The 27,964-nt window shown below is 46.0% G+C and overlaps 1 protein-coding gene across 1 annotated transcript; it reads right to left on the bottom strand.

The window, feature by feature from the left end:
• Positions 1-553: 553 nt before the first annotated feature.
• Positions 554-18,364, bottom strand: SF3A3 (splicing factor 3a subunit 3). The gene is made up of 17 exons (XM_059690121.1): positions 18,167-18,364; positions 17,858-17,905; positions 16,560-16,612; positions 16,350-16,455; positions 13,507-13,579; positions 13,035-13,126; positions 11,818-11,900; positions 11,077-11,215; positions 10,172-10,240; positions 9,396-9,463; positions 9,121-9,228; positions 8,113-8,182; positions 6,116-6,280; positions 5,912-6,022; positions 4,389-4,479; positions 2,215-2,270; positions 554-854 (listed from the first exon to the last, which is right to left on the bottom strand). The coding sequence occupies exons 1-17, from the start codon at positions 18,260-18,262 to the stop codon at positions 777-779; spliced, it is 1,506 nt and encodes a 501-aa protein (XP_059546104.1). The 5' UTR covers positions 18,263-18,364; the 3' UTR covers positions 554-776.
• Positions 18,365-27,964: the final 9,600 nt, after the last annotated feature.

Genomic DNA, 27,964 nt, shown 5'->3' with positions numbered 1-27,964 from the left:
GGCTTAGGAAGAGCCACACTCAAGGGGCCAAAGAGCCGCATGTGGCTCACGAGCCGCAGTTTGCCAACCACGGGGCTAGCCACTTCTCAGTCAAGGTGAGATCTTGCAAAAGAAACAGGATCACAAAGACTCTCATTGTGAACTAGCAAGTGGGAAAGTCACTGCTCATCTGTTCCATCATGTGCTAGGCTGCTGAGGCTTGGGGAAGGGGCAGGGCCTACAGCCCATTCCAAACAGCGTAACTCCTTTAGGCAAATAAAAACAGAAAACCTTAGTGCCAACAACTCTGTCCCTAGCAGAGCCCTGGCTCACTCTTCCCACCTTTCCCTAGCATGTGTATGAATGGCTGACAGGGGCAGGGCTTAGCTGGGGTGATGCTCATTTGAGGAAGTGGGGAAAGAGGTTAGGTCAGCTATAGCTAGCGTAACATTTGTCACCTAACAGGTGCTCATTAAACCTTAGTTGCTACTGAAGTGTATGAGAAAGTGGTAGGGATGTGTTAAGAGCTAAAGGATGAGTTAGTCCATAATCCAGGGCTTCAGAACAAGACACATTTAGAACAAGGGCTGGTTTTATTTTCTGACAATGTTTTTTATATAAAACAAAGATAAAACACATCTCAACCCTACCATCTGCCGCATGCCTTGTCTCTACAAGATGCATGCTAGACCGTAAGAGTAGCAAAGAGTCTTTAGGAGCACGTGGTCGGGAGAAATAGAAAAAGCAGATCTCGGGGAAGCCTGGGCAAGCCCAAAGCTGAGACACACTCCTGAACACTAGAGCAGTCCTTGTCTCTTCAGATCCTCATATGTCTTCTTATTCACAACATTCCCACTGGAGTCTTCATACTCTTCCTAAAAAAGAAGGGATACAGTTAGCTGGGCCTCCTGGGAGAAATGTTTGGAACCAATGTCTGGTTACCCAAGCTCACCCTGGCCGGGTTCCATGGCATTCATCTAAGACAGCCCTTCTCAACTGGGGTTTGGGAAGGGAATCAAGCCCCACGGCCTGAAGGCATCCACTCCGTGTAATGAACTAACTTCTCTCCTGGGGATCTAGAATGGTACCTCTTGTGAGCCATCCTTGGCACACATGAGAAAGCCATTCATTCGAATCACTTCCTGTGTTTAAGGTGAAGAACCCTGGTTGAGAAAGGCTGACCTAAGACAACAGTTCAAACAGTTCCCAAGAACCCTAGGTTTCTGCCCAAGAGGCCACTGCAGTCAGGAAGGGTGAAAGGGAGGCCACACAGGCTGCGCTTCCCCACTTCCAGAGCAGTTCTGTGTCATTCTATCTTATATATAGGAATTCTACGTTACACTGTGGAAAAAGCGTTTGTTACTAAAAAAGCAAATATTGAAAACCATTGACCGAGGGCAGGACATACACTGGCACTCCTGCTTGCCACTTCAAAATTTCAGGGGATCCCCCACTTCCCTGTCATACAACCTTTCATGTGTTATTGAAGGAGATGCTGGTGGTAAAAAAAATTTTTCAGTGGGAGAATACAACTGATCTTAAGACACAGATTTGAAGTCTGATGCATTAAAAAAAAAGTCTCATGTACTTAATATCACAAATAAATTAGGCTTACATGTTTAGAGCCAATTTATAGATATTGTCATATTACACTCGGTACTGCAGTGAATCAGGGACCATTTTTCTAAAAGAAGTATGAATAAAGGACACCCTTTTTCATCCATGTTGGGAGGTGTTTAAAAAGACTAATACTATGTGTCACATTCTTCTTTAATTCTTTTTTTTTTTTAATTGATTTCAGAGAGGAAGAGAGGGAAAGATAGAAAACATCAATGATGGGAGAGAATCATTGATTGGCTGCCTCTTACACGCCCCACACTGGGGATTGAGCCTGAATCACAGGCATGTACCCTTGACCGAAATTGAACTCGGGACCTTTCTGTCTGCAGGCCGATGCTCTAGCCACTGAACCAAACTGGCTAGGGCTTAAGTATTTTTTAAATTGATTTTAGGAGAGAGGAAGGGAGGAGAGAGAGAAACACTGATTGGCTGCCTCCTGCACAGCCCCACCCGAACATGTGCCCTGACCAGGAATCGAAGCTGCCACTTCTTGGTGCAAGAGTCGACACTCAACCACTGAACCACACCAGCTGGGCCCAGGGACCATTTTCCCCTCTACATGGTGATGGGGGGCTCTATCATTAATGCTGTTCTTGTTGGTACATTAGCACCCACCTCAGTGTCAGGCTGCCATCGTTCTGATGCCTTCTGCAGTTTCAGCTTGGCCCACACTGCGGGGGGAGAAAAGGGCAGACTGATTATTCATTGGTTACACAGTGTTACAATCTTCCCCCAGTTCCCTCCCCCACATTAGGGTTCCCCTGGATGACTCTGCTCTTGAAGCTTTGCTTGCCCCAAACTAGAATTTTGGTTCTGGACCACCTGTACACACCTCCATTGCAAACTTACTATAATCTTTGCTTTCCTGTAAAAGAAACATTGAATCAAATAAACCAAAGACCTCTTAGAATAACAGATACTCTCGAACAAAGAAGTAAATGTGGTACAACCTATGGGAATTATTGGCGAAAGTGACCTTACTGTCTTAAAGTTCATGATGAACAGTGGTGTGTTGCAAGAACGTTTAAAATATGCAACACCTGACTATTTAGTCAGGGGCACTGACCTCTTCTCCCTTAGACTGTAAAATAAAAAAAGGACAACAGCCAACACAACAATAGCTGTCTGGTGTGAATGAATCAAAATTCTACCTATTTTTATTTTGTCAGATCAGCAAAAAAATACAATTGACTTTGTTTTGCCATAGAATTAGTTTATTATACCATAAGATGAAAAAGGTTGAAAATCGCTGTGACAGAAGAAAAAGGGAACACCAGATGTTATCGAATATGTTTACTTAAAGTCTGGTGAATCTATTTCAAAGATTTTAGAGGGGAAAATAAAAGGTGAAATATCATGACCAAAGAGTCTGACAGATAAGATGGTTCAACAAAACTGGAGACATTAAAAGAAGAATTCTGATGGTTCAATAACAAATTATCCCAATGAAGACAAAAAGGGGGAAGACATCTACAGATGCCATCACAGCTTCAGAGGGAGTGATCACATGTACACAACGGGACAGATACAAAACCAGAGAAAGAACGACTTAAATCTCTAAGAACGGTGTCAGGAAGGTGTACTCTCACGACAAAACGCTACATGGAATAGAGAGGACAGGTCTGCTGCCAGAGAGGGAAACAATAAAATATTAATAGATGAAGATGAGAAGGCACACTTATTAACTTCCTATATGCTTCCACATTTTCCATCACGTAGGACAATCTCTAAACTTGACAAGATTACAAGAAATATCCCATAGAGAAAGTTGAAGCCAAGATGGGTTAAAGATATCGTAACTGAGACAATACATGAGGAAGTGTTTAGCTCTGGCCTAGCATATAGATGCTCAAGTAATCATCTTTTCCTTCCTAGCTAATTGCTTTAAGTTAGCTGAAGTCTTCAGGCCCTGATAATATGTGGGGCCCTGTCACAGTCTTTGTTCAACATTCAAGAATCCAACCCAGAGTGGTTCTAAAATACTGGAGATTGGAAATATTGTCATAATTATCTTAAAGGAAAAAATGGATGTAAGAAACTTCGGACCAGTTAAGAGGGATCTGAAAACAATTAGAAAGGAATGGGATTGCCTCTGGGCATGGAGGATTTAAACAGTCCCAGAGATGAGAGAAAAGGTGAGCTGACTAGCAGCTGAGTAGAGTGACATGTACACTTGAGAATGAGTGCCTGAAATTTACCCAAGCTGAGTGATGAAATTCATTTCTTCTCGATCTAACCAGCTGAAAGTGAAAACACAGCAGATGAGAGATAAACTAAAAGAACAGCCTGCAAGGAAGATGCCAGTGGCAGTAAAAGCTCCCACTGCCAGACAAACAGGAGGCCGAACAGGTCCCTGGGTGCTGTAACACATTCCGATGTGCGTCCCTTCGCTCTTTCTCCAAGAGGTGTTTTGCTGCTGTGTTTCTGTGTATCTGATCTGCCCCTCAGAAAAGAAGCTTCCTGAAACCAGTACTATTTTTTTCCTTCCTATCAGGGGTGCTTAAAATATTTAAGTTAATTCAGGAAAATATACATATGCCCATTCACTCAAAATCTTGCATATAGTATTTAGGGACCTGGGTTAAAGGTCCTGTTTTATACTCAGCATAGGACTCTTCTCAAGAGAGAAACAGTCAGTACTGCTGACCCTCAAACACGCAGCAGGTATGACTGTTGCAGCTGTCACATATCCACCAGCTGCCCTTCGGCCTGGAAACACGAGGGGGGTGGGCCAGTGATTGTAGGAGTGGCCACTTGGTCTGGCTAAGGAGAGAACAAAGTTTACTTACACGAGACAGCATCTTCAATCTGTGTCACATTAGCGAAGTGGGCCGTGTTCGGGATGCCCAGACACCTCATGCCATGAGCATGACGCCATTCCTGGAAGGAGAGAACAAAAGGACAATGTGAAGTGGAAACAGCTGAGCACAGAGCACTCATTCCACTCACCTCCTCGGCCCTAACCTGACCCTTACAAAAGACTTCACCTAAAGGCTGCATTTTTTAGGTTCATGTTTGTAAACAGCTGGCTACAACTGACAAGAGGCAGATATGGCAAAGCAGCATTGCACTGTTTACCTCACTGGGCTGGTTTATGAAATCTAAATCCCAGATCCTGTAGTCTTTCAGACAAAACCTGTGTCAAGACCACAGAAAAACATCACAACTCTAGTCACTTCACATGCAATCCCCACCATCAGTATGTTTGAGGGTTCCTGGGAGCAGGCCAGTGCCACCTTTATAAGTAAAGGAGACTGTTTATCAGGTATAAGCAAGGATAGAAAGAGAGCAGGGAGGCTGATACAATGACAGTTTTGGCTCACTGATGCCAATTCCAATTCGTTGGAAGTGGTGTTGAGAAAGGTTCAGAGACTACTCAGGGGCTCAGCAGAAAAAACCCAGGACCAATTAGCAATATGTATGTCTGAGGGAGGGAGGGAGTTCACACCAATTTGCCATCCTTGGTCTCGCAAGTCTTTTCCATTCTGTAAAATGTCCTTCCAAGTACTAAGGTGTGAGGACCGAAACAAAACAAGGGTGAATCCACTTACTGGAGTACCACCCAGACAATGCCTTGTCTCAAGAATAGCTTGATAAATATCATCCCTTCAGTTTTTTGTTTCAAAAGGTAAAGGCCCATTTAAGACTCAAAGAAGGAGCCCTGACCGGTGTTTCTCACATCAACGTTTCTCTCTCTTTCTCTCCCTTCTTCTCTCTCTAAAATCAATAAAAACAAAACAAAACAAAAAAACCAAAAACACCAAAACATATCCTCGGGCAGTGGTTCTCAACCTTCCTAATGCTGCCACCCTTTAATACAGTTCCTCATGTTGTGGTGACCCCCAATTTCATTGTTACAAATGGAACATAAAGCACAGTGATTAATCACAAAAACAATATGTAATTATATATGTGTTTTCCGATGGTCTTAGGCGACCCCTGTGAAAGGGTCGTTCGACCCCCAAAGGGGTTGTGACCCACAGGTTGAGAACCGCTGTCCTAGGGTGAGGATAAAAAAACAAAAAAAAACAACAAAAAACAAACTCGAAGAAGAAGGTAGTCAGCCCCTTCCTTGGTCCTATTAGCAATGGGGTAGAGAAATGACTAAGGAGTCAGAGATTGACCTAAGACGGAATTCCCCACAAATTGTTTCGGGTGTCATACAGGGTAGCCCTGGCACCACAGGCCGGACTTTGGACCCAATCCTCCGTGATTCTCTAAGCTGTGACCCTCTCAGGCTGCTCCTGTCCTCTTCGCTAAGACTCAGGTTTTGTACTTCTGTTTCCAGGAGAAACGACTCTGAATCCCTTACAGCAAAGTGCCGCTGGAAGGCCTTGGGGCCTCGGTAGGTGTAGTTTCCACAGATCTCACAGTTGTAGTTGATGTTTAGGCCGTGGAGTTTGTACAACCAGTAGGGAATGGGCTGAAAGAAACGGGAAAAGAAACAGTCTTAGGAGTGTCTGCGTCTGCTTCCAACATGGGGGATGGGGAGAAAGACGGTCGTGCTGGGACTTACTTTGCCGTCCCAGCCCAGGGGCAGGTTTTTGGGGTTGTAAATGATCTCGTTCTCTTCATCTTCACTTTCACTCTCACTGATCTGCTCTTCCTCTTCTTCTTCTCGCTCTTCTCCTGTCCTTGCCTGCTTGCGTTGGACATTTTCATGAGTGAGATGTCGCTGTTCCTAAGTCAGGTCCATAAATGAAAAGGGAAGTCAGAGAAAAGTAGTGAAAAACAAGAAGGCAAACTTCCCCTTTTCCTGCAACCCTTGCTGACCCCTCGCTTCCAAGGACACGGTTTTCTTTCTTGTAGAATAAAGGGAAACTCTGCCTTTGTGTCGCAGCTCCTACCAGCAGGCCTTCCCTGATCCCAAAGGAAAACGTCAAAGGTTCTATGTCACTTGCCAAATTACTCACCGGAGGCCACAGACTGCCACAGAACGACAGAAAACAAAGTCCCTCAACTCTTTCTGAGCCAGTCCTTTCCCCCTTCCCTCTGGTGATGCCCTAACTAAGATGAGAAGCCTCAAACTTGCCCCGAGCCTCTCCTCATTCCAGTCCAGATTTATCGGCTTAAAATAACCAACCTAATGGGACACTCAGCACAAAGAACTTTTACTGGATTTCTACTGTTTAAAGGACAAAGTCCAAATTTCTAAAATAACTCACCAAATTTTTCATGCTTACCATTTCCTCTACCTGAAATATTTTTCCTCCTTCTACTTAGAAAACTCAATCTCAATATATTACAGCATATCTCACTTATCTGTCTCTCACAAAGTGGGTATTTCAACAAGGCAGAAGGCTGTGTCATATTCACTACTGCACCCAAAGATTCAACACAATGTCTGAAAACCAACAGATGTGAATAAATGGTGATACTGATAAAAATCTTATCAGGACTTAAAGAGAGAGACTACTGGAAACCAGTTTCTCTGGAATTCCAAAGAGAATGGCGCCACCTTCTGACAGAGAAAGCAAAATGCTCTCAAAGGAGGGAGGATGTAGTGGATACACCTATGTCAAGGACACAAATTAGCCTCCCAATCATCCTCAGAGGACTGGCAACGTGAACGGCTGCCAACATAGCAACGCCCAAGTTCACTGTGGAAAACACAACTGTCCCCAGTGTCCAATGTCTGGCTAGCCTCCTTTTAGTGAAAGCAGCTGCAATAGAGGGAACCAACAGGTGACCCTAGATTTGAAGCTATCATGTGTGGTCCTCAAACAGCAGAATGAAAACACCCACGGCAACTGACAAAGACACACAAACAAGTCATCTGAGCCAGAACCATCTGTCAATACACCACATGAGCATCTGTAAAGGGAAAGGCTCTGAGAGCAGAAAGCAGACACTGGCAGACAGGTGGGTCTGCTGCAGGGACACTGGCCATCTTCTCTGGATGAGTGCTGCCCTTCCTTCTACCGTCTATCCCTGAAAGAGGACTATTTTCCTCCAACTCCTCCCTCTTCTTTCTGAGATAAGCATCCTGGTCAGGTTAGTTCCTTTTCCCACTCCAACCAACCTCCAGCTCCTTCTCGAAAAAATATTCAAGGAACAGCTTACAGACAGCTTTGTACCGGCTCCAATGAATTTCTCACAATCGTGTAAACATGTAATGCTTCTTCAGTCAGTTATACCTGAAAAGCTGCTGGGATCAGCATTTCTCTTACTTGCCTTTTGAGTATCTACTTCTTGGGTTACCCCCTGGGTATGATCTGGAGCTCAGGTGAAGAATGCGCACCACTCTGAACACTATACTGAGAGGGGAGTCTATTCTCTCTGTCCAGCCTCATGGGCATTGGGCAGGCTTGGGAATGTCACCTAACAACAGACACCTAGGAACAGAGTAGGACCTCACCAAAGGGCCAAGTCCCCTGAGAGAACCCTATTTTCTGCTGAACTAGTTTAACACCTCCTCCTCCTTCAATCCTAGAAAAAAATCCTATCAGTTCATATTTCTCCCACTCCCATCCCGTGTAGCATTTATAGCCCTCACCAGAGTCAGTTACTCACCCCAAGAATCTCCACGTATTCGTAGATCTGGGCTTCCAGGAAAGCAATGTCTTTGTTCCTCTCAGTATCTCTAACAACAAAAAACAAGCTGTATCACTCAAGGGTTCTTTTAACCAACGCCTTGTTCTCTGTACCTGAGAGCATTTATTTGACAGGTGCATTAAAATCATAAACACACAAGAAATACGCTGTGAAAGCAAATGCTCTGTTCAGCTCAGGACGCGCTGACAGAAGTCCTGAGGTTATTTGTGGAAATGCATGAAGCTTCCTTTGACCTCATTCCAGAAAGTGGAGGACATACCCGGATATTTAAATTTCCATCATTATAATCTACAAAGGAAATGCGGTACAGAAAGCGAGCTCCAGAACAGGCAGATTTGGGCCCAAATCCTGATGCTGCTACTTAGTCACTTTTCTGAGTTATGAACTGTAAAAATAATTAGGATGACAAGTACTTTTCAGCGTTGTTGTGTGAATTAGAAAATAAAATTAAAAATACCCTGTATAAGCATGTGGCTCAAGAACAGATTCAACTGTCATTAAGAAAAACAGGCTTAGGCCTGGAGGTATGGCTCATGGCTGAGTATCGACTTATGAACCAGGCAGGAGGCCATGGTTCGATTCCTGGTCAAGGCACATGCCTGGGTTGCAGGCTTGATCCCCAGCAGGGGGCATGCTGAAAGCAGCTGATCAATGATTCTCTCTCATCATTGATGTTCCTATCTCTCTCAAGTCAATAAAAACATCTCTTTTAAAAAAAAGAAAAATATACTTAGGAAATAGTTTTTGAACCTATCCATAGGCTATTAATGTAAAAAAAAGGTACCCAGAGCAATTTCAACATGAGAGGCTTCACCACTTGCCCCGAGTACAAACTGCCCGGTTTATAACCGTGACAGCAGAGAAAAGGAGCAGAATGCACCTCTATAGATCAGTAAGGGTGATAAGCAGGCTTCATGGAGATAACATCTTAAAACTGTAAGCAGAGGTGCTACCCCAGCCACTCACCGCTTGGTGCCCTTTGACTTGGGGTTTTTGGCGAACAGGGAGGTGTCCAGCGCCTCTAGGGACTTCCCTTTGGTGCTGAATAGCCTCTGGGCTCGCTCCTCTAGGGTCCTAAGGAGACAGGGGAAAGGATTCCAGAATTACTTTATCATACAGACCTGCTTATTTCTGTAGTTGGGAGGGAGGGGGGTTGAGAGGAAAAATGGTATCAGAGCCATGCAGAAGTTTGTGCAAACACAGTAAACGGGACAGTTATGAAGGAAAAACCAGTCTCTTACCCGCCACACTTCAGGCCTAAAGCTAAGAGTGCAGATTTCAATCTGTCCAGACCCAGGGAGGCCAACTCCTACATAAAAAAGAGACAAGTTACAATTTTATTTAAATAGAGTTTGATAAACAACAAATGCTCACACTTAGGTCTTAGGAGGCTGGTGGTATGGCTATTCCCGAGGCTGTGGCAACACCATACATTCCACAGTCCATCTCCTAGCAGTAAGCTCACCCTCTCCAAAGGATGGACTCTGGTCAAGTTCACAAATAACCACACTGGCAGTGTTCCATTACCTCCACTACAGCTGAACAGAGCCTGAATAATTATTTCAGTTTTCACAATATTTTGTTTTAAGTTTTTTTCCCCCTTTCCCTTTTTCCATATTCTTTTAGATGCCTGGTCCCAGGAACTGGTCTTTTTCTTTTTTTTTTGTTAATCCTCACCTGAGGATATATTTTTCCATTAATTTCTTTAGAGAGAGTGGAAGGGAGGAGGAGATACACACAGAGAGAAACATCGATGTGAGAGAGACTAACAATTGGTTGCCTCCTGCATGCGCCCCCACCGGGGCCAGGGATCGAGCCTGCAACTGAGGTATGTGTCCTTGACCAGAATCGAACCAGAGACCCTTCAGGCACATGCCTACGCTCTAACCACTAAGCACTGGCTAGTGTGGAACTGGTGTCTTACCATAGTAAGTCCATGGCATTAAAAACAGGAAATTGAGTGTTCCCTTGGAGAAGGGCACAGGCAAGACCAGTACACTGGCTAAGGAAAACATACCTCCCAGGAGGAGAAAGCAGAGAGGTCAAGATGGGCTCCAGCATGTGTCAGGGCACTGCTTGTCTCTTTCTGGCAAGAAGAACAACACAGTGTTTAAGATCAAGGTTTACAATGAAGGCAAGGGAGCCAGCTAAATTACCAGGTGCCAGTTGGCCCTGTTCTTATACATATCCTATGTAATAAAAACATAATATACAAATCGACCGAACAGCTGAACAGCGGAACGACCATCCGGAGGACCATCCGGGACCATGCTATGACACCCACTGGCGCCAGGCCAGCCAAGGCAGGTGCAACGCAGTTGGTCAGGGGCCCGGCCATCGCCCCATGATCGCCCTGCAGAGGGAGGCCCAGGCCACCAACCATGGGCTGTGGCGGGTGGGAGGGGCCTTCCTCTAGGAGGGAAGCACAGGTCCCAGGTGCCAGAGGGAAGTTGGTGCTGGCAGCTGGGGGAAGAAAGGCCTACTTTTGCACGAATTTTGTGCATCGGGCCTCTAGTATATGAATAAGAATCAAATCCTACGAGAGCAGAACAAAAACAAAAAAACAACAGACAGCACATTCTCTTCTTGAGAGTTCAGAAAAACTCAAGTTTATCCCCAGGATTTGTGAAAATACGTAGTAGAGATTTCTAGCACATAATTGATCTGTTCTTGGTCAGCAGAAATGGATAAATACAGCAGTAATGACATGGTTGATGAAAATCCTGAGCCTAGCCAATGGCAAGTGGGCCCTGAGCAATCTCACTCCAAAGTACACAGAGAAAACCTAGGCCACTGGGCAGAACTCCTCATGGTCACCACTGACCCTGGGGGATCAGCCCTGAAGCAGAGGCTCAGAATGAAAGTAAAACAGTTACTTCAATTCTCTGGCATGTCCTCCACCCACACCCCACTGAAGCTCACCGGCCATCCAGGAAAGGTACCATTCTCCCACTTCTTCTCAAAGTCATTTTGAATCTTCCCAAAAAGTTCATTCTGATCTTGGAGGGGCTTCACTCTATCTGTGTAATCCTGAAGGTACTCAAGCAGCATCTCCAAGTATCTACAGACGAGCAGCAATACAGAAAAGCAAAGAGGGTTTCCCTTTTTGATATATTGTTATACCCTGTAAAATATACTTATATTTTTTAAATACTCCTCCGTTTAAAATGAGCTTACAATTGACTTTTTTTCCTATCATGTCATTTTGACTCTGACCTCTCCTATCTTCTTTTATTCTTATAACTTAATTCCAAACACTAAAGTCTAAACTCACACATAAAAGATTTCAAGGAAAAAATTTTTTTTAATTAACTTCAGGTAAAAATAAAATGTTATCACTAACCAGAGCTATAACACAAACAAAAGTTAACATCTATACATCAGACCCAAGCACTTCAGTCACAATCTGAGAAAGTTTAATTTTTCCCAGTAAACTCCAAAGACAGAGGCAAAATTAAGAACAGTGTGGGTATAAGACTGCAGATATGCTCATAGACACATTGTTCCAGAATCAGAATATTACAAAGGCTTAAAAACCACATCTTTCAAAATCCCTATCCTTTAATAAACCTGAGTCATTCATGAATGCCTTTCAGGCGACAATTCTTCACATCAAATAATCTAATCAAATCCAGTAGAGGCCTAGAAGCTAGTAATGCTTACCTCTTGTACTCTGCATTCTTCCTTTCTTTAGGAATGTCAAATAACTGGTCAAAGATAGACAGGTATGTGATATAATCCAGCTTCTGGAAAAGAGAGGTGACCAGAGCTTCCGTTAGTTTTTTCCACCAAGTTAAAGTATAACCTCCAATAAATGAAATTAAAATAACAAGGACTGGCTCATTTTCGTCTTTTTCTGTTCTATCACTGAATTCCTACACTAACTGGGGAGAACAGCAGACACAATTAATGCTGCAAATTAAAGATTAAGTTAATAAACAGCAAACTAAAAGAAATACTTGTTGAACACATACATGCCAGGCACTTGGTTAAATACTAATGCCCACTATATCCTAAAATAAGGTCCTGGAAGGTGCCATTTATTCACTCATTCAGTCACTTATTGAGCATCTTGGACCAAGTTCATGGATACATATGAGAACAAGACAGGCATGAAGCCTGTCCTCACGGAGCTTAAAGGTTAGCCACTGGACTTGTGGGACATTTCCTCACAACTCCAAGAGGAACTTACACTCTTCCTCGAGGCCTTTCTGAGACTGTCACCTTAAATCGCATCCCTTGTGCTAAGTTATTTTTGTAATGTCTTTTTAAAAAGACGTTGTATAGCCCTTTGCTGGTGAGATTGTTTTGTATCTTCCATGCACCATGGATTATATGTGCCTAACACAGTCATGTGAGATTTCTAAAAATTTCTATTTTTACAAATCAAGATATGCTTGTATTAATAAAATACTATGCTTATTGTATTCACTGTAGAAACCTGACATTTTGCATACTGCTTCTTTTCTTTTTTTTATCCTCACTGGAGGATATTTTTTTCTATTGATTTTTAGAGAGAGTGAAAGGGAGGGAGAGAAAGAGAGAAACATCAATGTGAGAGAGACGCATCGATTGGTTGCCTCCCACACATGCCCCAACCGGGGCCAGGGATCCAACCTGAAACCGAGGTACATGCCCTAGACCAGAAATTGAACCCAAGACCCTTTGGTCTGCGGACCAACGCTCTAACCACTGAGCCCAAAAGGCCAGGGCTTTAAATACTGTTTGTCTAAGAAAAAACCCCCACATTACCTCTTTAATATTTCTCTAACAGTTACAAAACACAAGGAAGACACCAATTGCTGTATGTCTAGGAGCCCAGCCCAGCGTCCTGACTCCCCCTGAGAATCAGAACCACTTTCTCCTCTCCTGGGTCTTACCTCAGAGGCCTTCAGGTTAATGTATTTGAGGTAACAGTCATGGAGATCCAGATAACGCCCGTATCCCTCTTCATCTGTGAACTCCACCAAATCTGAAGGAATCAGAGATACCAACGATTCAAACACTAAAAGACCATTTTCTCGGACTTGGCTTCTCAAATGGACTGCTAGCTCCTTGTTCCATGAAGCAGCCCTTCACGCAAAGGTCCCCCCTAGGCTCACAAAGTAAACAGGCCTCAGCTTTCCAGGTCTAATTCCAGTGAATCAGAGCTCGGCTAGCACAAAATTGGATGTTTAGTCCAAGGCCAATTTAGTAGGTCAAGTTAGCCCAGGGAAACCAGCATAGAGAAAGCCAGTAAGAGAACCTGGAGAATTTCTCCAGGGCCCTGTTTTCTAGGGATCTGAGGGCAAACAGCTCTGTCATGAGCGTGTACTTCTGCTAGCGCTGGGCAGGAAATTAAATCCTACTCACTTTGTGCTTCTTCACTTGGATTCTCTCGAGCCTTCAGGAGCTCCTCAAATTCCACTGACATTGGCACGCAGATCTGATGAAAACAAAGAGAAGTGCTCAGGTGGATTTTCAACATGAAAGTTGCAGTATCACAAAGATGGGCTGTACAGAATGTGGGACCTCTGACACTTTATTTGGTCTTGATTTTCCGTTAAGAGCCTACTGCTGTTTCCCATTTACATTTTCTTTTCCTTTTTTGTATTGTTTGACTAAATATTGCTAAAGTAACACGTGCTCACAAAAACTCAAATAATACAAAAACACAAAATGAAAAATCCAATTCCCCTTTAATAATTCTACAAATAAGTAGCTACTGTTAACAGACCAGTTTTAATGCCAGCCATTAATGCTGCACATTAGAATCATCTAAAAGAGTGTTAAAAAAAAAATCCTGATGCATTGAAACCAATTAAATCAGAAAGTACCGATACCTGTATGCAGTAATCAGTACTTTTTAAAAAATATATTTTTACTGATTTCAGAGAGGAAGAGAGAGGGAGAGAGGGATAGAAATATCAATGACGAGAGAGAATAGAATCATTGATCGGCTGCCTCCTGCACGCCCAACACTGGGGATGGAGCCCACAATCCAGCATGTGCCCTGACTGAGAACTGAACCTATGCGCAGCCACTAAGCCATGCTGGCCGGGAGGTATCGGTACTTTTTAAAGATTCCCAGGTGATTCAAACATGCAGAGAAATTTGGGAACCACTGCTTGGTATCAAATACACAAGGTGGGACAAAAGTAGGTTTATAGTTGTGAGCATATGATTACTTATTATTATATTACTAGAGGCCCGGTGCACAAAAATTTGTGCACTCGGGGGGAGGAAGGGGGGGTCCCTCAGCCTGGCCTGTGCCCTCTAGCAGTCTGGGACCCCTCGGGAGATAACGACCTGCTGGCTTAGGCCTGCTCCCGGGTGGCAGAGGGCAGGCCCAATCCCTAGGTGCAGCCCCTGGTCGGGCTCAGAGCAGGGCTGATTGGGGAGTTGGGGCGCCGCCCCCTGTCACACTCAAGGCAGGGTCGATGGGGAGGTTGTGGAGCAACCCCCTGTCACACACAGAGCAGGGCCCATCAGGGGGGTTGGGGCTCTGTACCCTGTCACGCACAGAGCAGGGCCCATCAGGGGGTTGGGGTGCTGCCCTCTATCACCCACAGAGCAGGGCGGATCAGGGGGTTGGGGCGCCGCCACTCTCACACTCAGGGCAGGGCTGATGGGGAGGTTATGGCTCTACCCCGTCACACACAGAGCAGGGCCCGTGGGGGGGGGGGGGAGCTCCCCCCTATCAGGCACAGAGCAGGGCCGATCAGGGGGTTGGGGCGCTGCACCCTGTCACACACAGAGCAGGGTGGATAGGGAGGTTGTGGCCCCGCCCCCTGTCACACACAGAGCCGCAGGGCGATCAGGGGGTTTGGGTGCTGCCCCCTGTCATGCTGATTCCAGTGCCGGGAGGCCTCACGGCTCCGCTGATCCCGGTTCTGGGAGGCATATTACCCTTTTACTATATAGGGTAGAGGCCTGGTGCACGGGTGGGGGCTGGCTGGTTTGCCCTGAAGGGTGTCCTGGATCAGGGTGGGGGTCCCCACTGGGGTGCCTGGCCAGTCTGGGTGAGGGGCTGAGGGCTGTTTTCAGGCTGGGGGTGACTGAACTCCCAAACGCTCCTTTTTTCCTTTTTTTTTTTTTTTTTTTTTTAAATTCTGGGCCAGCTTTAGCTTGAGGCTTGGCTCCAGCTCTTAGGCCTCCGGCTGAAAGTAGGTTTCTGGCCTTTGCTTACAATGTTGCCAATCTGCTGGCTGAAGTTGGGCGTATTTGTTACAGAGTTTCTTAAACTGCCGGCTCAGAGCGGGGAACGTTGGTTTCCTCCGTCACTGAGGCAACCAAGCCTCATGTTAGTTTCAAGCTGCCTGGCTGCCTGCCGCCATCTTGGCTGACAGTTAATTTGCATAACTCGCTGATTAGCCAATGAAAAGGGTATCGGTCGTACGCCAATTACCATGTTTCTCTTTTATTAGATAGGATTTTCCATATGAAAAACTACAGTACTATTTTTGCCCCACCCTGTGTTTGTACAAGCACATACATACATACTAGCCAGTGAAAGGTTATTTTATTTTTCACATAAACTTATTTTTTCCTACTTAGTATATCTTGAGCATCTTCCCAATCATTTACATAACCATTTATTCATCGCCTTTCTACCAGGGCTGGAATATGGTTGACACACCAGAATGGTACTCATGTCTTCTCTTTTGGTAAGCAAGACTTTACACTCTATCCTCTAAGGGAGGTGGGGAGACATATGTAGGGGTGTAAGAGTACCTTCATCCAGCCTTTGTGTTAATTAGATCCTAGGTAGCAGATTTCAGGACAGTTAAGAGCACAAGCAATTTATTGAGGGGGGAGGGAGTAATACCCATGAAAGATTAAAATGGGAAGAGGAGGACCGGGCAGGAAAAGCCTAGACCATGATACAGTTAGGATGAAATCTTCAGCAACCCAACGGGGAACTCTGGAACAAAGATTACTCGTAAAAAGAGTCTCATATTGGGCAGAAGCCAGGCTGTATTACCCCCACTGTGTTTAGTCACTGGCTGGGGACTGCCCCAAGAACAGAATGGATTTGGCTTAAAGCTGAGGGGGATCCTAAAACAACTGGATTTGTAGGATATTCTCTACACGCCCTGCAGCTAAACAGCAGGTTCTTTTTAAGGAACATCGAAGTGGCACATCTCCATTTTCCTTACAACTTTTCTATCGTGGGCTCTGAGGCAGGTTTGGAGAAAATACTTCTAAGGCCGTACCTCATTTGGGTGCTTCCGGTGGAATTCTTTTATTTGCTTGAGTCTATTATAGAATTCAGCAAATTCATTGGGGCCTGAAATGGCATTAAGCTCCTCCTTGCGTAACCTGCAATTTCAGAAAAATCCAGAGAACATAGAGCATCGAATCAGTCCTTTAACCACGGCTCCTATGGAGCACTAACTCCTGGACAGGCTGTGACGGTCACTTACCCATCCTTATCGTCATACAAATCCCTCAGGTTCCCACTGACTTCCATGTACCTCTGAAAGACAAACACAAACCCATCAGGATGAAGCGCTCTGCATACCTATACAGCTAAGCAACTAAGAAGGGCTCTCTAGTCAAAGCCCAGGGAAACCTTGAGATACGGTATTCTGGTGCCTGTGCTCTCTCGTACTTTTAATAAATAGCACTGATTCCCGGTTAGTTTTAAAAGCAGGTTACTTTAAGGGGTAGCCGAGAGTTTCTATTATTTACATGCAACTGATGCTTAACTTTCCCTAAGAGAGTCATAACAGAGAGCCACATGCTAAACAGCGGTTCCCACCTAAGGCCCTCAAAGACAAAAGGGTGAACCAAGATGATCGTCACTTCTTCAAGAAGCCTGACTGAGGAGTACACAGGCCAAAACATCACACAGCTTCCTGTAGACTCAAACTCAGGATGGAACCGGTACATAGTCCCTTCTCTAAAACTTTTGGAACCAGGTCGGTTTCAGAATTTGGAATTTTTAGGTTTGGAAAGGTACCATATATTATGCAATATCCCTGGTGGAATCTGGAACAAATATTAATAGTTCTGCAGTAAAACTTATGCATTACTTACCACGTGGGATAAAGGCCATGAAAAAGACCGTGTGTACTACGTGGGATCAAGTTCATGTCACGTGTTGCCACCAAGTATTTACCAAAGCAAACAAACAAAAAGCGTTTTCAGAGTATTTTGGATTTGGGAATTTAGATACGGGACTGGAGACTTGTAACATCAATTACCTCCTAAAAATTCAGAAACTCTGATTAGGTCTTTTATTCCTTTCTGAACAGATTTCAAATGTACAGAAGAGAACATAGTAAAATAAACCTCCATGTACCTATCACTCAGCTTTAACGAGCATCAACATTTTGCTTTGTTTTCTAAAAGTAATAAATTGAACTATTTTCTAGGCAAATGCAGGCAATGTAGCAAAAATACTTTCAAGTGGTGCGTCCTCTTTCGGAGAGACGAGAGAGTCCCTTCTGTGCCTGAGACATCGGCTACTCAGAACTACTCTTTGCACACCCATGGGATACAGGATGTAAGAAGGGGTGTCTTTCCGAGCCATGAAGAATGAGTGAGTTCCCCATTCGGAGAAGCGAGGGAGGGCAGCTCAGCACCCTCAAGCTTAGCAGCCGCGTGGACATCTCCAGGCAGAAAACCCGCGACCGGCCACCACCGCGCACCCCGCCCTCTCTCCCTCCGTCCCCCAGCTCATTCAAACCCGAACAGAAGCGGACAGCGGGGCACTCACGTCTTGCATGGCCCGTGTGCGGTGGTCGGAATTGATCTGGTCCCGGAGCTGAAGAAAGACACAGGCGCCGTTAGTCGGGGTCCTGGAGCAGGAAAGGCCGCGCGAGGGCGGAGCTTACCCGCTTAGGTCTTAGCTGCTAAACCAGCGGCCCCGGGGCGCCGGGCCCGGGATGAAGTTACCCAGGCGGGACCTCGGAGGGAGCCCCCGAGGAGGAGGGAGCGGGCGAGTCTGAGGGTCACGGAAAGCTCCGAGACGGTACCCCGAGGACGCGGCCCAGCGCGGAGGGAGTCCCTGCCCAGGCCCACTCACCGTGGACTTCTTAGTGAGCATCTCTTTGGCCATGACGTCCATGAGCCGTTCCTTCTCCTCATGATAGCGCCGCTGCTGCTCCAAAATTGTCTCCATCCTTTCTCCGCCGCCTAAACTCAATTCAGACCACCGACAGGGCCGGAAACAACCGCTGCCGCCTGGCGCGCCTGCGTCCCCACGCTCCGCGTCCCGCTGCACCAGAGTTCCGCGCTGCCGGAAGTGCCTCGGGGACTGGAGGGAAAGTGAACACCACAAGGAGACCGAGATGGCAGCAGTGCCCCCTGCTGGCGGGGAGTGTGGCGGAGGATGGCGATGGTTTGCAGGTGCCTCTAGGGGGCGTATAGAAATCCAGGAACCAAGGGGCACTGTGTGGACGGAGGAGTAGCCGCCGAGCACGGATGGGAATCGGAAGGCTGGAACGTAAGTCCCTAGCTCTCAGGGTGACTTTTGCCAACATTTTCCCCGTCTCTGGACCTCAGTGTCCTTGTCAGTAAAATGGGGATGATAGTGTTTTTATGTTGTTTCTTTTGTGAACGAAAAGAGGGTCCTATAATAAAACCAACAAATCCAGTGACCTCACAGAGTGATCTGATCATGAATTCCTAACTGGGTAGGTCACGGTGAGTAGTCATGCCACAGGCATATAACCTCTTTTCTTTGTCTTTTTTTTCATTGATTCTAGAGGGGGGGGGGCGGGAAGGAAGAGGGAAGGGAGAAAGAGAGAGAGAAACATTGATGTTACACATGGATTGGTTGCCTCCCACTCATGGGACCTGCAACCCAGGTACATGCCCTTGATCCCTTGACTGGGACTGGAACCTGACCCTCTGGTGCACAGGCCGATGTTCTAACCACTGAGAAATGCTGGCCAGGACCACATATAACATTTTTAAAAAATGTTTTTATTGATTTCAGAGAGGAAGGGAGAGGGAGAGGGAAATAGAAACATCAATGAGGAGAGAGAATCATTGATTGGCTGCCTCCTGCACTCACCACACTGGGGATCGGAATCGAACTGAATTGAACCGCAACCTCCTGGTTCATAGGTCAATGCTCAACCAATGAGCCAAGCTGGCTGCACTGCATATAACATTTTTAGTAAAGAGTTTAAGTCCAGCCTGGCCAGCATGGCTCGGTGGTTGAACGTCAACCTATGAACCAGGAGGTTGCGCTTGGATTTCTGGTCAGGGGACATGCCCCAGTTTCGGGCTCGATCCCCAGTGTGGGGTGTGCAGGAGGCAGCCGATCAATGATTCTCTCTCCTCATTGATGTTTTTATCTCTGTCTCTCTCCCTTCTTCTCTGAAGTCAATAAAAGTATATTTTTTTTTTAAAAAAAAGAGTTTAAGTCCATTGTTCTTGTGCATCTATGTAAATACACCTTTGAAATACCAGCGTAATCCTCTTTTTCAGACCCCTCTTGGCCAGCAAATATTCAAGGACTATGGGATTGTCCAGCACCACTCCAGCAAGGGGATCTAGTGACTTCTGTTGAGCAGCAAGAGTCTTAGTCACTGAGGCTATTTGTCCGATGGTGGTGGACAGATTCCTAGTTACATTCTTGTTGACATATGTTCTGGCACTAGGGACTAGCATGCTGAGTATACTTTGTCTTATTTTGTCATCATTACAGGCCACCATTTCCCTTTTGGGCTTCATGATCTGCCTTTGGTCCTGTGAAAATAGTTCTTTGTTAAAAGAACTTATGGAAAGGCTGGGGTTCTTATGAATAGACTAAAGGTCCAAGTTCCTCAGCCCGGCCTGCACCCTCTCCTAATACAGGACTGCTGGCTCCTAACCACTTGCCTGCCTGATCGCCCGTAACCACTCACCTGCCTGCCTGATCGCCCCTAACCCCTCTGCCTGCCTGATCACCCCTAATCACTCTGCCTGCCTGCCTGCCTGATAGCCCCTAACCACCTCTGCCTCAGCCCCCACTGTGGCAGCTTCATCTGGAAGGAGGTCCAGAAGGTCGTTTGGCTGTCCGGTCTAATTAGCATATTACGCTTTTATTATTATAGATAAAACAGTCACAAATTGCTCCAACAGGCAACTGCCCAAACATTGATGTGCCCATCCTTCAGTTGGGGTATCTTCTCCAATACCAAAAATAAGATGAACCAGGGAGGTGCATAAACACCGCCCCCACAAACACACACTCCCCTGAGGATTCTCCTTTATGGATTCATTCATAAATATGACCGAGAACCTTTCCAACCAAAGGTGAAACTGTTTTTCAAAATCCAACAGGTTTGTATCCAATTGAAGCACCAAGTTTACATAATTTGGTTATATCTTTCTTTTTAAATTTGTCATGTAGACAGTTAGAGATCAAGTAAGGAAAAGATTGGGGGCATATTTAAATTTAAATTCAGTGGAGATGACAGGGACAATGAATAATAACAAGCAGGGGGCAGATGTCTCTGTTTTTTTAATACTCGCTACCTGAAAGGTGAAGTTGGCTATAGGTTAGTCTGGGAAGACAGTGACATTGGGAACCGTATTAAACTTGGTAACTGGAGCAACAAGTGGCGGGTATTTGTCTTTAACTGATTTAGGGTTTGGGTGACATCCAGTAATTAGTGAAAATTTCCTCCCTTAGCAGCACTCTCAGAGTTTTAGTAAAATATTATTTTTCTGAGAGAGAGAGAGAGAGAGAGAGAGAGAGAGAGAGAGAAATGAGGGAGAGAGAAAGAAAAGGAAGAACAATTGGGTTTGTTACCATGTTGATAATCTTCTCTAAAATAAAGGGTAGCCTTATAAGCAAAGACCAACGAGAGACAAAGACAAGAACTTTAAGTGAAGAATCTCTGTAGGAACTGCTGTGATGCAGGCCTGGTCCATTTTGTTGGGAATAGTTGTTTACTTCAGCTGTTGTCTTCTCATCCTGTCGCCTGGATGTTGGTCAGAGTTTGTTTCAGTGAAGGGCTGGGAAGCCCCATTTCGCAGCAGGGTCTGGGATCTTGGTTAAATGAGAAACGAATCCATGAGTCAGCGCCACGGAATTTAGTAATAGATTGGTCTAAAGGACCTGAGCTGGGACTGGAGAGAGTCTGCGTTGGTGTCTTTTCCAGGAGACAAAACGGCCTCAGGCTCTGAGGACATTCCTTGTCTCCCAGGAGCCACTGTTATGTTGTAGGGTGTTGATAAGCTCCGTGCAGTAATGTAGATCTCCTTTGGTAAGTACCGGTTGGTGCAGTTCCTCATCGAGATGCATAGCATGACCTGTGATCATCTCAAAGGCGAAAATTTATGTTTTCCAGTGGGGGTAGAATGAAAGTTAAGGGGGGCTCAGGAAGGCCTTGGGCCATGACAGACTACATGCTATGCAAATTTCTGCCAACAGAGTATTTATTTTTTCATTGGTTTGTTCTACCAATCCAGGGGATTGGGGATGATAAGAAAATGGAAATGCTGATAGATATGTCAAATTTTACAAACATTTGAACAATCTGTCCTATAAAATGAGTTCCTCTATCACTATTAAGATTTTGAGGGATTCCTGAAGTTAGAATAATTTTTAAAAAAATATTTTTTACTGATTTCAGAGAGGAAGGGAGACAGAGAGATAGAAACATCACTGATGAGAATCATCGATTGGCTGCCTCCTGCACCTTCCCCCCACCCCGCCTGCAACCCACCCCCCTCCTCCCAGGATGGAGCCTGCAACTGAACCATGACCCTGACCTCCTAGTTCATAGGTCAATGCCCAATCACTGAGCCATGCTGATTGGACAGAACAATTTTTCCTAATAGGCCTTAGCTACTGCCAGGGCCATGGCCAGGGAAAGCCTCAGCCCCATGTGAACACACACAGATCATGACTAGCACATGTGTATAACCATATGAGAAGGGGAAGTTGGATAAAATCTATTTGCCATGCCTCTAAAGGACCCATTAGTAATGGAAAGTGGCCCAGAGAGGCATGCGACAGTTTTCCAGGGTTATATTTTGGACAAATTTTGCCCATCTTACATGTCTGGTGGGCAATAGTGGGTGAAGGGTCCCATTAATATTGTTTTCTTCATTGGATCATGTTCTCAGTGTTTTAAGGATGTAAATCATGGATGAAGTTTAAAATCTCCTTTTGGAGATTATTGGGGAGGACAGGGCGGTTAGTAGGGCCTATCTATACGCATCAAGAAGAATCAAAGGAATAGCCTTGCTTAATCCATTTCCCCTCTCCATCCTCCAGAGAAAAGGCATGAGGTTTAGCTAGTCTTTGGTATAGGTGAGGAAATGGAGGGAGGGTAGGAGTAGGTGAGGTTCCTATAGGCAGGGTTGTTGTTATCTCCTGTGAAATAGCCAATTTCAATTCCTTGCGCTTTGGGGTAGAAGAATGTCCCTGAATGTTAATAACAAAAAAAGGCTCTGAAAGTCAGTAGGGCATCTGGGAGTGCCAGGACATAGTTTGTTTTTAATTTTCTGTCCAGATGTGGTAGGGAAACCTACCAGCATGGCAAAGTCATGGGTTACTCCAAGAGCGTATTTTCTGTCAGTGTAGATATTGACAGTTTTATCTTTGGCTAATGAACATGCCTTAGTAAGGGCATGTAGTTCTTCCCGTTGGGAAGGTTTGCCTCAAGTAGAGGGCTGGATTCTAGGATTGTACTGAGGGAGACAATGGCATATGTAGCTCTGTAATTGCCTTTGGGTCCCTTTAAGTCAGATCCGTTAGTGAACCATTCATAGTCTACACTGGGAAGTGAGGTTTCGTATATATCCAGTTGTGGGGCAAGGAGTTGGTCAATCAATGTAATACAGTTGCAGGGGATGTTATTGTCTGGAAAAGAAAGTAGGGTACAGGAGAAAGTAAGTTGCTTAGAGTGATAGTGAGGTGGGGTGAAGACAGAGGAGGACTTTGTATTTGGCTAGATGACTAGCAGAAAGATTCTGAGTATGAAAAGAATTAAGGAGAGTTTTAACTGAGTGTGGAACATACACAGTAAGAAGAGATCACCATCTTTTCAGTAGCCTTATAAGGGTGAAAACAGAGACAACTCCTTAAGGCAAGGGGGCAGTCCTTGAACAACTGGATCTAATTGCTGACTAGAATATCCTATAGGCCCATTTTACTTCCCCCATGATATTGAGTAAGAACCCCTAAACTCTGGAGCATTCTCTTCGCAGTCATGAGTGAAGAGGTGAAAAGGAAGGTTATAATTTGGATGCTCTAAGGCAGTGATGGTAAACTTATGACACGTGTGTCAGAGGTGACACGCGAACTCATTTTTTTGGTTGATTTTTCATTGTTAAATGGCATTTAAATATATAAAATAAATATCAAAAATAAAAGTCTTTGTTTTACTATGGTTGCAAATATCAAAAAATTTCTATATGTGACATGGCACCAGAGTTAAGTTAGGGTTTTTCAAAATGCTGACACACCGAGCTCAAAAGGTTTGCCATCACTGCTCTAAGGTCTGAGCTAAGGTAAGCTTTGTTTTTATTCTTTCAAAAGATTGTTATGCCCAGTGGTGTGGCTCAGGGTTGAGTGTTGCCCCATGAACCAAGAGGTCACGGTTCAATTCCTGGTCAGGGCACATGCCTGGGTTTTGGACTTGATCTCCAGTAGAGGATATGCAGCCAATCAGTGATTCTCTCTCATTATTGATGTTTCTCTCTCTCCCTCTCCCTTCCTCTTTCTGAAATGAATAAAAACATATTTTTTAAAAAAGATTGATGGACATCAGAAGTCCATTGTAGGGGGTCAGAAGGGAATTCTTGAGTAGGTCATAAGTGGTTGGGACAGTAAGAAAAAATTAAGAAGTCAGTCTGACAATAACCTGCAAGTTCTGAGAATCCCTAAAGCTGTCCTTTGAGGAAGGGAGGAGTTTAAAATGCCATGTAGGCTTGATGGGTCAAGATTTAATCCTTCTGGAGTTAGGAGGTGTCCTGAGAATGTAACAGAAATTTGACAAAATTGCAATTTCTCTTTAGAAATCTTATGTCCTTTGGAAGCTAGATTACGCAGTAAATGGAGGCTGTTAGTGAGGCCAGCCTCTGCAGAAGGAGAACATAAGAGTAAATCATCAATGTATTGGAGCAAAGAGGACCCACGTAGGAAGGAAATGGTGGCTATACTGGTCTTAAGGATTTGGGGGAAATAAGCCAGGCTTTCTCTGAATCTTTGGGAAAGAACAGTCCAAGTAAATCGTTGGCCTTTCTGCAGAGGTCATAGCCAAAAAATATCAGCTTTCAGAGGGAACATTAGAGAACAGGGTGTGGGTGTTGGAAATCATGGACTGTCAGGGAATGACTATGTTATTTATGGCTGAGGTCTTGAATTAATTTCCATCCTTTTCCATTGGGCTTGCAGATGGATAAGATGGGGGTATTACAAGGGCTGGCCCTAGGGATGATTAGGTATCTCTATATATAAAAGCCTAAGCAACTGAATGACCAGTTGCTATGATGCACACTGACCACCAGGGGACAGATGCTCAATGCACAAGATCGGGCTCCCTCCTGTCTGGATTGGGCCTGTGGGGATTGGGCTGAAACCGGCTACCCGACATCCCCCTAGGGGGCCTGGATTTCAAGGGGGTGCAGGCCAGGCCGAGGGACCCCACTGGTGCATGAATCCATGCACCAGGCCTCTAGTCCTATCTAATAAAAGAGAAACATGGTAATTAGCGTACGACCGCTACCCTTCCCATTGGCTAATCAGCAAGATATGCAAATTAACTGCCAGCCAAGATGGCGGTCGGAAGCCAGGCAGCTTGAAACTAGCATGAGGCTTGCTTGCTTCAGTGACGGAGGACTCCAACGTTCCCCGCCTGCCTTGCCGGCCTCTGAGCTTGCAGTTTAAGAAACATTGTAACGAGCCGAAACCAGTTTGGCTCAGTGGCTAGAGCGTCGGCCTGTGGACTGAAAGGACCCAGGTTCGATTCCGGTCAAGGGCATGTACCTTGGTTGCGGGCACATCCCCAGTAGGAGATGTGCAGGAGGCAGCTGATTGGTGTTTCTCTCTCATCGATATTTCTGACTATCTCTCTCCCTTTCTCTCTGTAAAAAATCAATAAAATATATTTAAAAAAAAAAAAAGAAACATTGTAACGAATATAGAAGCTAAACAAAACCCCAGAAACCTGCTTTCAGCGAGCTGGAATCTCAGAGCTGGAGTTATACATTGTTTCGATTATAGAACCGAAACAAACCAGATACCTGCTTTCAGGAGCGGAGGCCTAAGAGCTGGAGCCTCAGAGCTAAAGCTGGCCCAGAATAAAAAATGAAAAAGAAAAAAAGGAGCGGTTGGGAGCTTCCATCACCAGCCAGCCTGAAAACAGCCCTCAGCCCCTCACCCAGACTGGCCAGGCACCCCAGTGGGGACCCCCACCCTGAAGGGTGTGTGACCAGCTGCAAACAGCCATCATCCCCTCACCCAGGCTGGCCAGGCACCCCAGTGGGGACCCCCACCCTGATCCAGGACACCCTTCAGGGCAAACCAGCCAGCCCCCACACGTGCACTAGGCCTCTATCCTATATCGTAAAAGGGTATTATGCCTCCCGGCACCGGGATCAGCATGACAGGGGGCAGCGCCCAAACCCCCTTATCACCCTGCGGCTCTGTGTGTGACAGGGGGTGGGGCCACAACCTCCCTATTGGCCCTGCTCTGTTCGTGACAGGGGAAGGCGCCCCAACCTCCTGATCAGCCCTGCTCTGTGCCTGATACAGGGGGAGCTCCCCAACACCCTGATCACCCTGCGGCTCTGTGTGTGACAGGGTGCAGCGCCCCAACCCAACACCCCCCCCCCATGGGCCCTGCTCTGTGTGTGACAGGGTAGAGCCATAACCTCCCCATCGGCCCTGCCCTGAGTGTGAGAGTGGCGGCGCCCCAACCCCCTGATCGGCCCTGCTCTGTGGGTGATAGAGGGCGGCGCCCCAGCCCCCTGATCTGCCCTGCTCTGTGTGTGACAGGGGGCGGTGCCCCAACTCCCCTATCGGCCCTACTCTGTGAGTGACAGGGGGGAGCTCCCCAACCCCCCTGATGGGCCCTGCTCTGTGCATGACAGGGTAAGGAGCCCCAACCCCCCTGATGGGCCCTGCTCTGTGCGTGACAGGGGGTAGCGCCCCAACCCCCTGATTGGCCCTGCTCTGTGCGTGACAGGGGGGAGCTCCCCAACTCTCTGATTGGCCCTGCTCTGTGCATGACAGGGGGTGGCGCCGCAACCTCCCCATCGACTCTGCCTTGAGTGTGACGGGGGTGGCGCCCCACCTCCCCAATCAGCCCTGCTCTGAGCTCGACCAGGGGCTGCACCTAGGGATTGGGCCTGCCCTCTGCCACCCGGGAGCAGGCCTAAGCCAGCAGGGCGTTATCTCCCGAGGGGTCCCAGACTGTGTGAGGGCAGAGGCCATGCTGAGGGAACCCTCATCCCCCCCGAGTGCACAAATTTTTTGTGCACCGGGCCTCTATTCTATAATAATAAAAGAGCAATATGCTAATTAGACCAGATGACCTTCCATACTAAACCAGAGCTGCGAGGGAAGCCTGGGTCCCGGGTGACAGAAGGAAGTGGGTGTCGACAGCTAGGGGAAAGAAGGGCTACTCTGGCATGAATTTCATGCATCAGGCCTCTAGTGTGTGTGTGTGTGTGTGTATACATATATATTCCTAGCTCAGGATTTAGGGGGTATTAATACTAGAGGCCTGGTGCACAGATTCGTGCACTGGTGGTGTCCCTCAGTGTGGCCTGTGGGGATCAGGCTGAAACCGGCATCCAACATCCCCTGAGGGATTTAGTAGTGTGCGAAGTGGCCAGCGGTCAGGGAGGAGCTGCTCCTGCTCGTCCTGGCCCCACTCACCCCAGCCCCTCTCATCCTGGTCAGCTGAGTGGCTCTCCGACCGTGGGAGCGCACTGACAACCAGGGTGCAGCTTCTGTGTTGAGAATCTACCTCCCTGGTGGTCAGTGCTTGTCATAGTGACTGGTCGACCTGTTTGGTCATTGGGCCACTTAGGCTTTTATATATATAGATTGAGGAAGAGTTTTTGGGGTCTACCTGTGTTTTACTTGGGGGTTCTGAATGCACAGGGCCCACATCAGGGTTGGACTGTGCCCAAAGGCTTTTGGGCAGCACTTGGAGAACAGTGTGTATATAGTTGATAAGGCTAGTTGAATAAATGGGGATTTGGGGGAGAGCCATTCTAGAGATAGGATCCCTGGTGAGAAAAGGTTTGGCCTCAATCACTGAGCCCCCAGGATTGGGGTTTCTGGTCAAGGGCACGTACCTGGTCGAGGTGTGTGCAGAAAAGGAAATATGGGCTTGGTAGGTTTCTAAACAGTCCCTTCCCAGGAGGTGTATGGGAGCTGATAGAATGAGTAATAAATGATAATTGTTACCGGTAAGAGGTCTCAATTGAAAAGGGATGAGTAAGGATTTAGGGACTGTCATAGTTTGGCTGGCTGCCCTGACCATCTAGATAAATTCAGAACTCTGGGGAGTTCTGAAAGCATATTGGGGGTTGAGGACAGATAGGGTGGCTCCAGTGTCAATTAGAGCTCTAGCCAGTTCTTCCCCAATTTTTATATCTATTTCCCCCAATTGGTTTGTTTTAAGTAGTGGAAATGTCCCCTTACTGTCCCTGGAGCATCTCTAGACCTGCTTAAAGAATGAGGGTTGGTAAACATGATCAGGGTTTAGTTATAGTCATTGTTTGCATTTGAGACAGTCCCCTTTAAAACGTCCAGGTATTTACAGAAAAAAAACAACAACAACCAAGTTTCTGATTTTGATTTTGAGAGACTGGCAATTCTGGGGCATGTCTCTCTCTTTTTAAAATTTTATTAGTATTTATT

The sequence above is a fragment of the Myotis daubentonii genome, chromosome 3 (genome assembly GCF_963259705.1).
Source record: "Myotis daubentonii chromosome 3, mMyoDau2.1, whole genome shotgun sequence".
In the NCBI taxonomy this organism is placed as follows: Eukaryota; Metazoa; Chordata; class Mammalia; order Chiroptera; family Vespertilionidae; genus Myotis; species Myotis daubentonii.
Note: the sequence above shows the minus strand (reverse complement) of the source record. Positions and strands in the feature narration are given on the sequence as shown.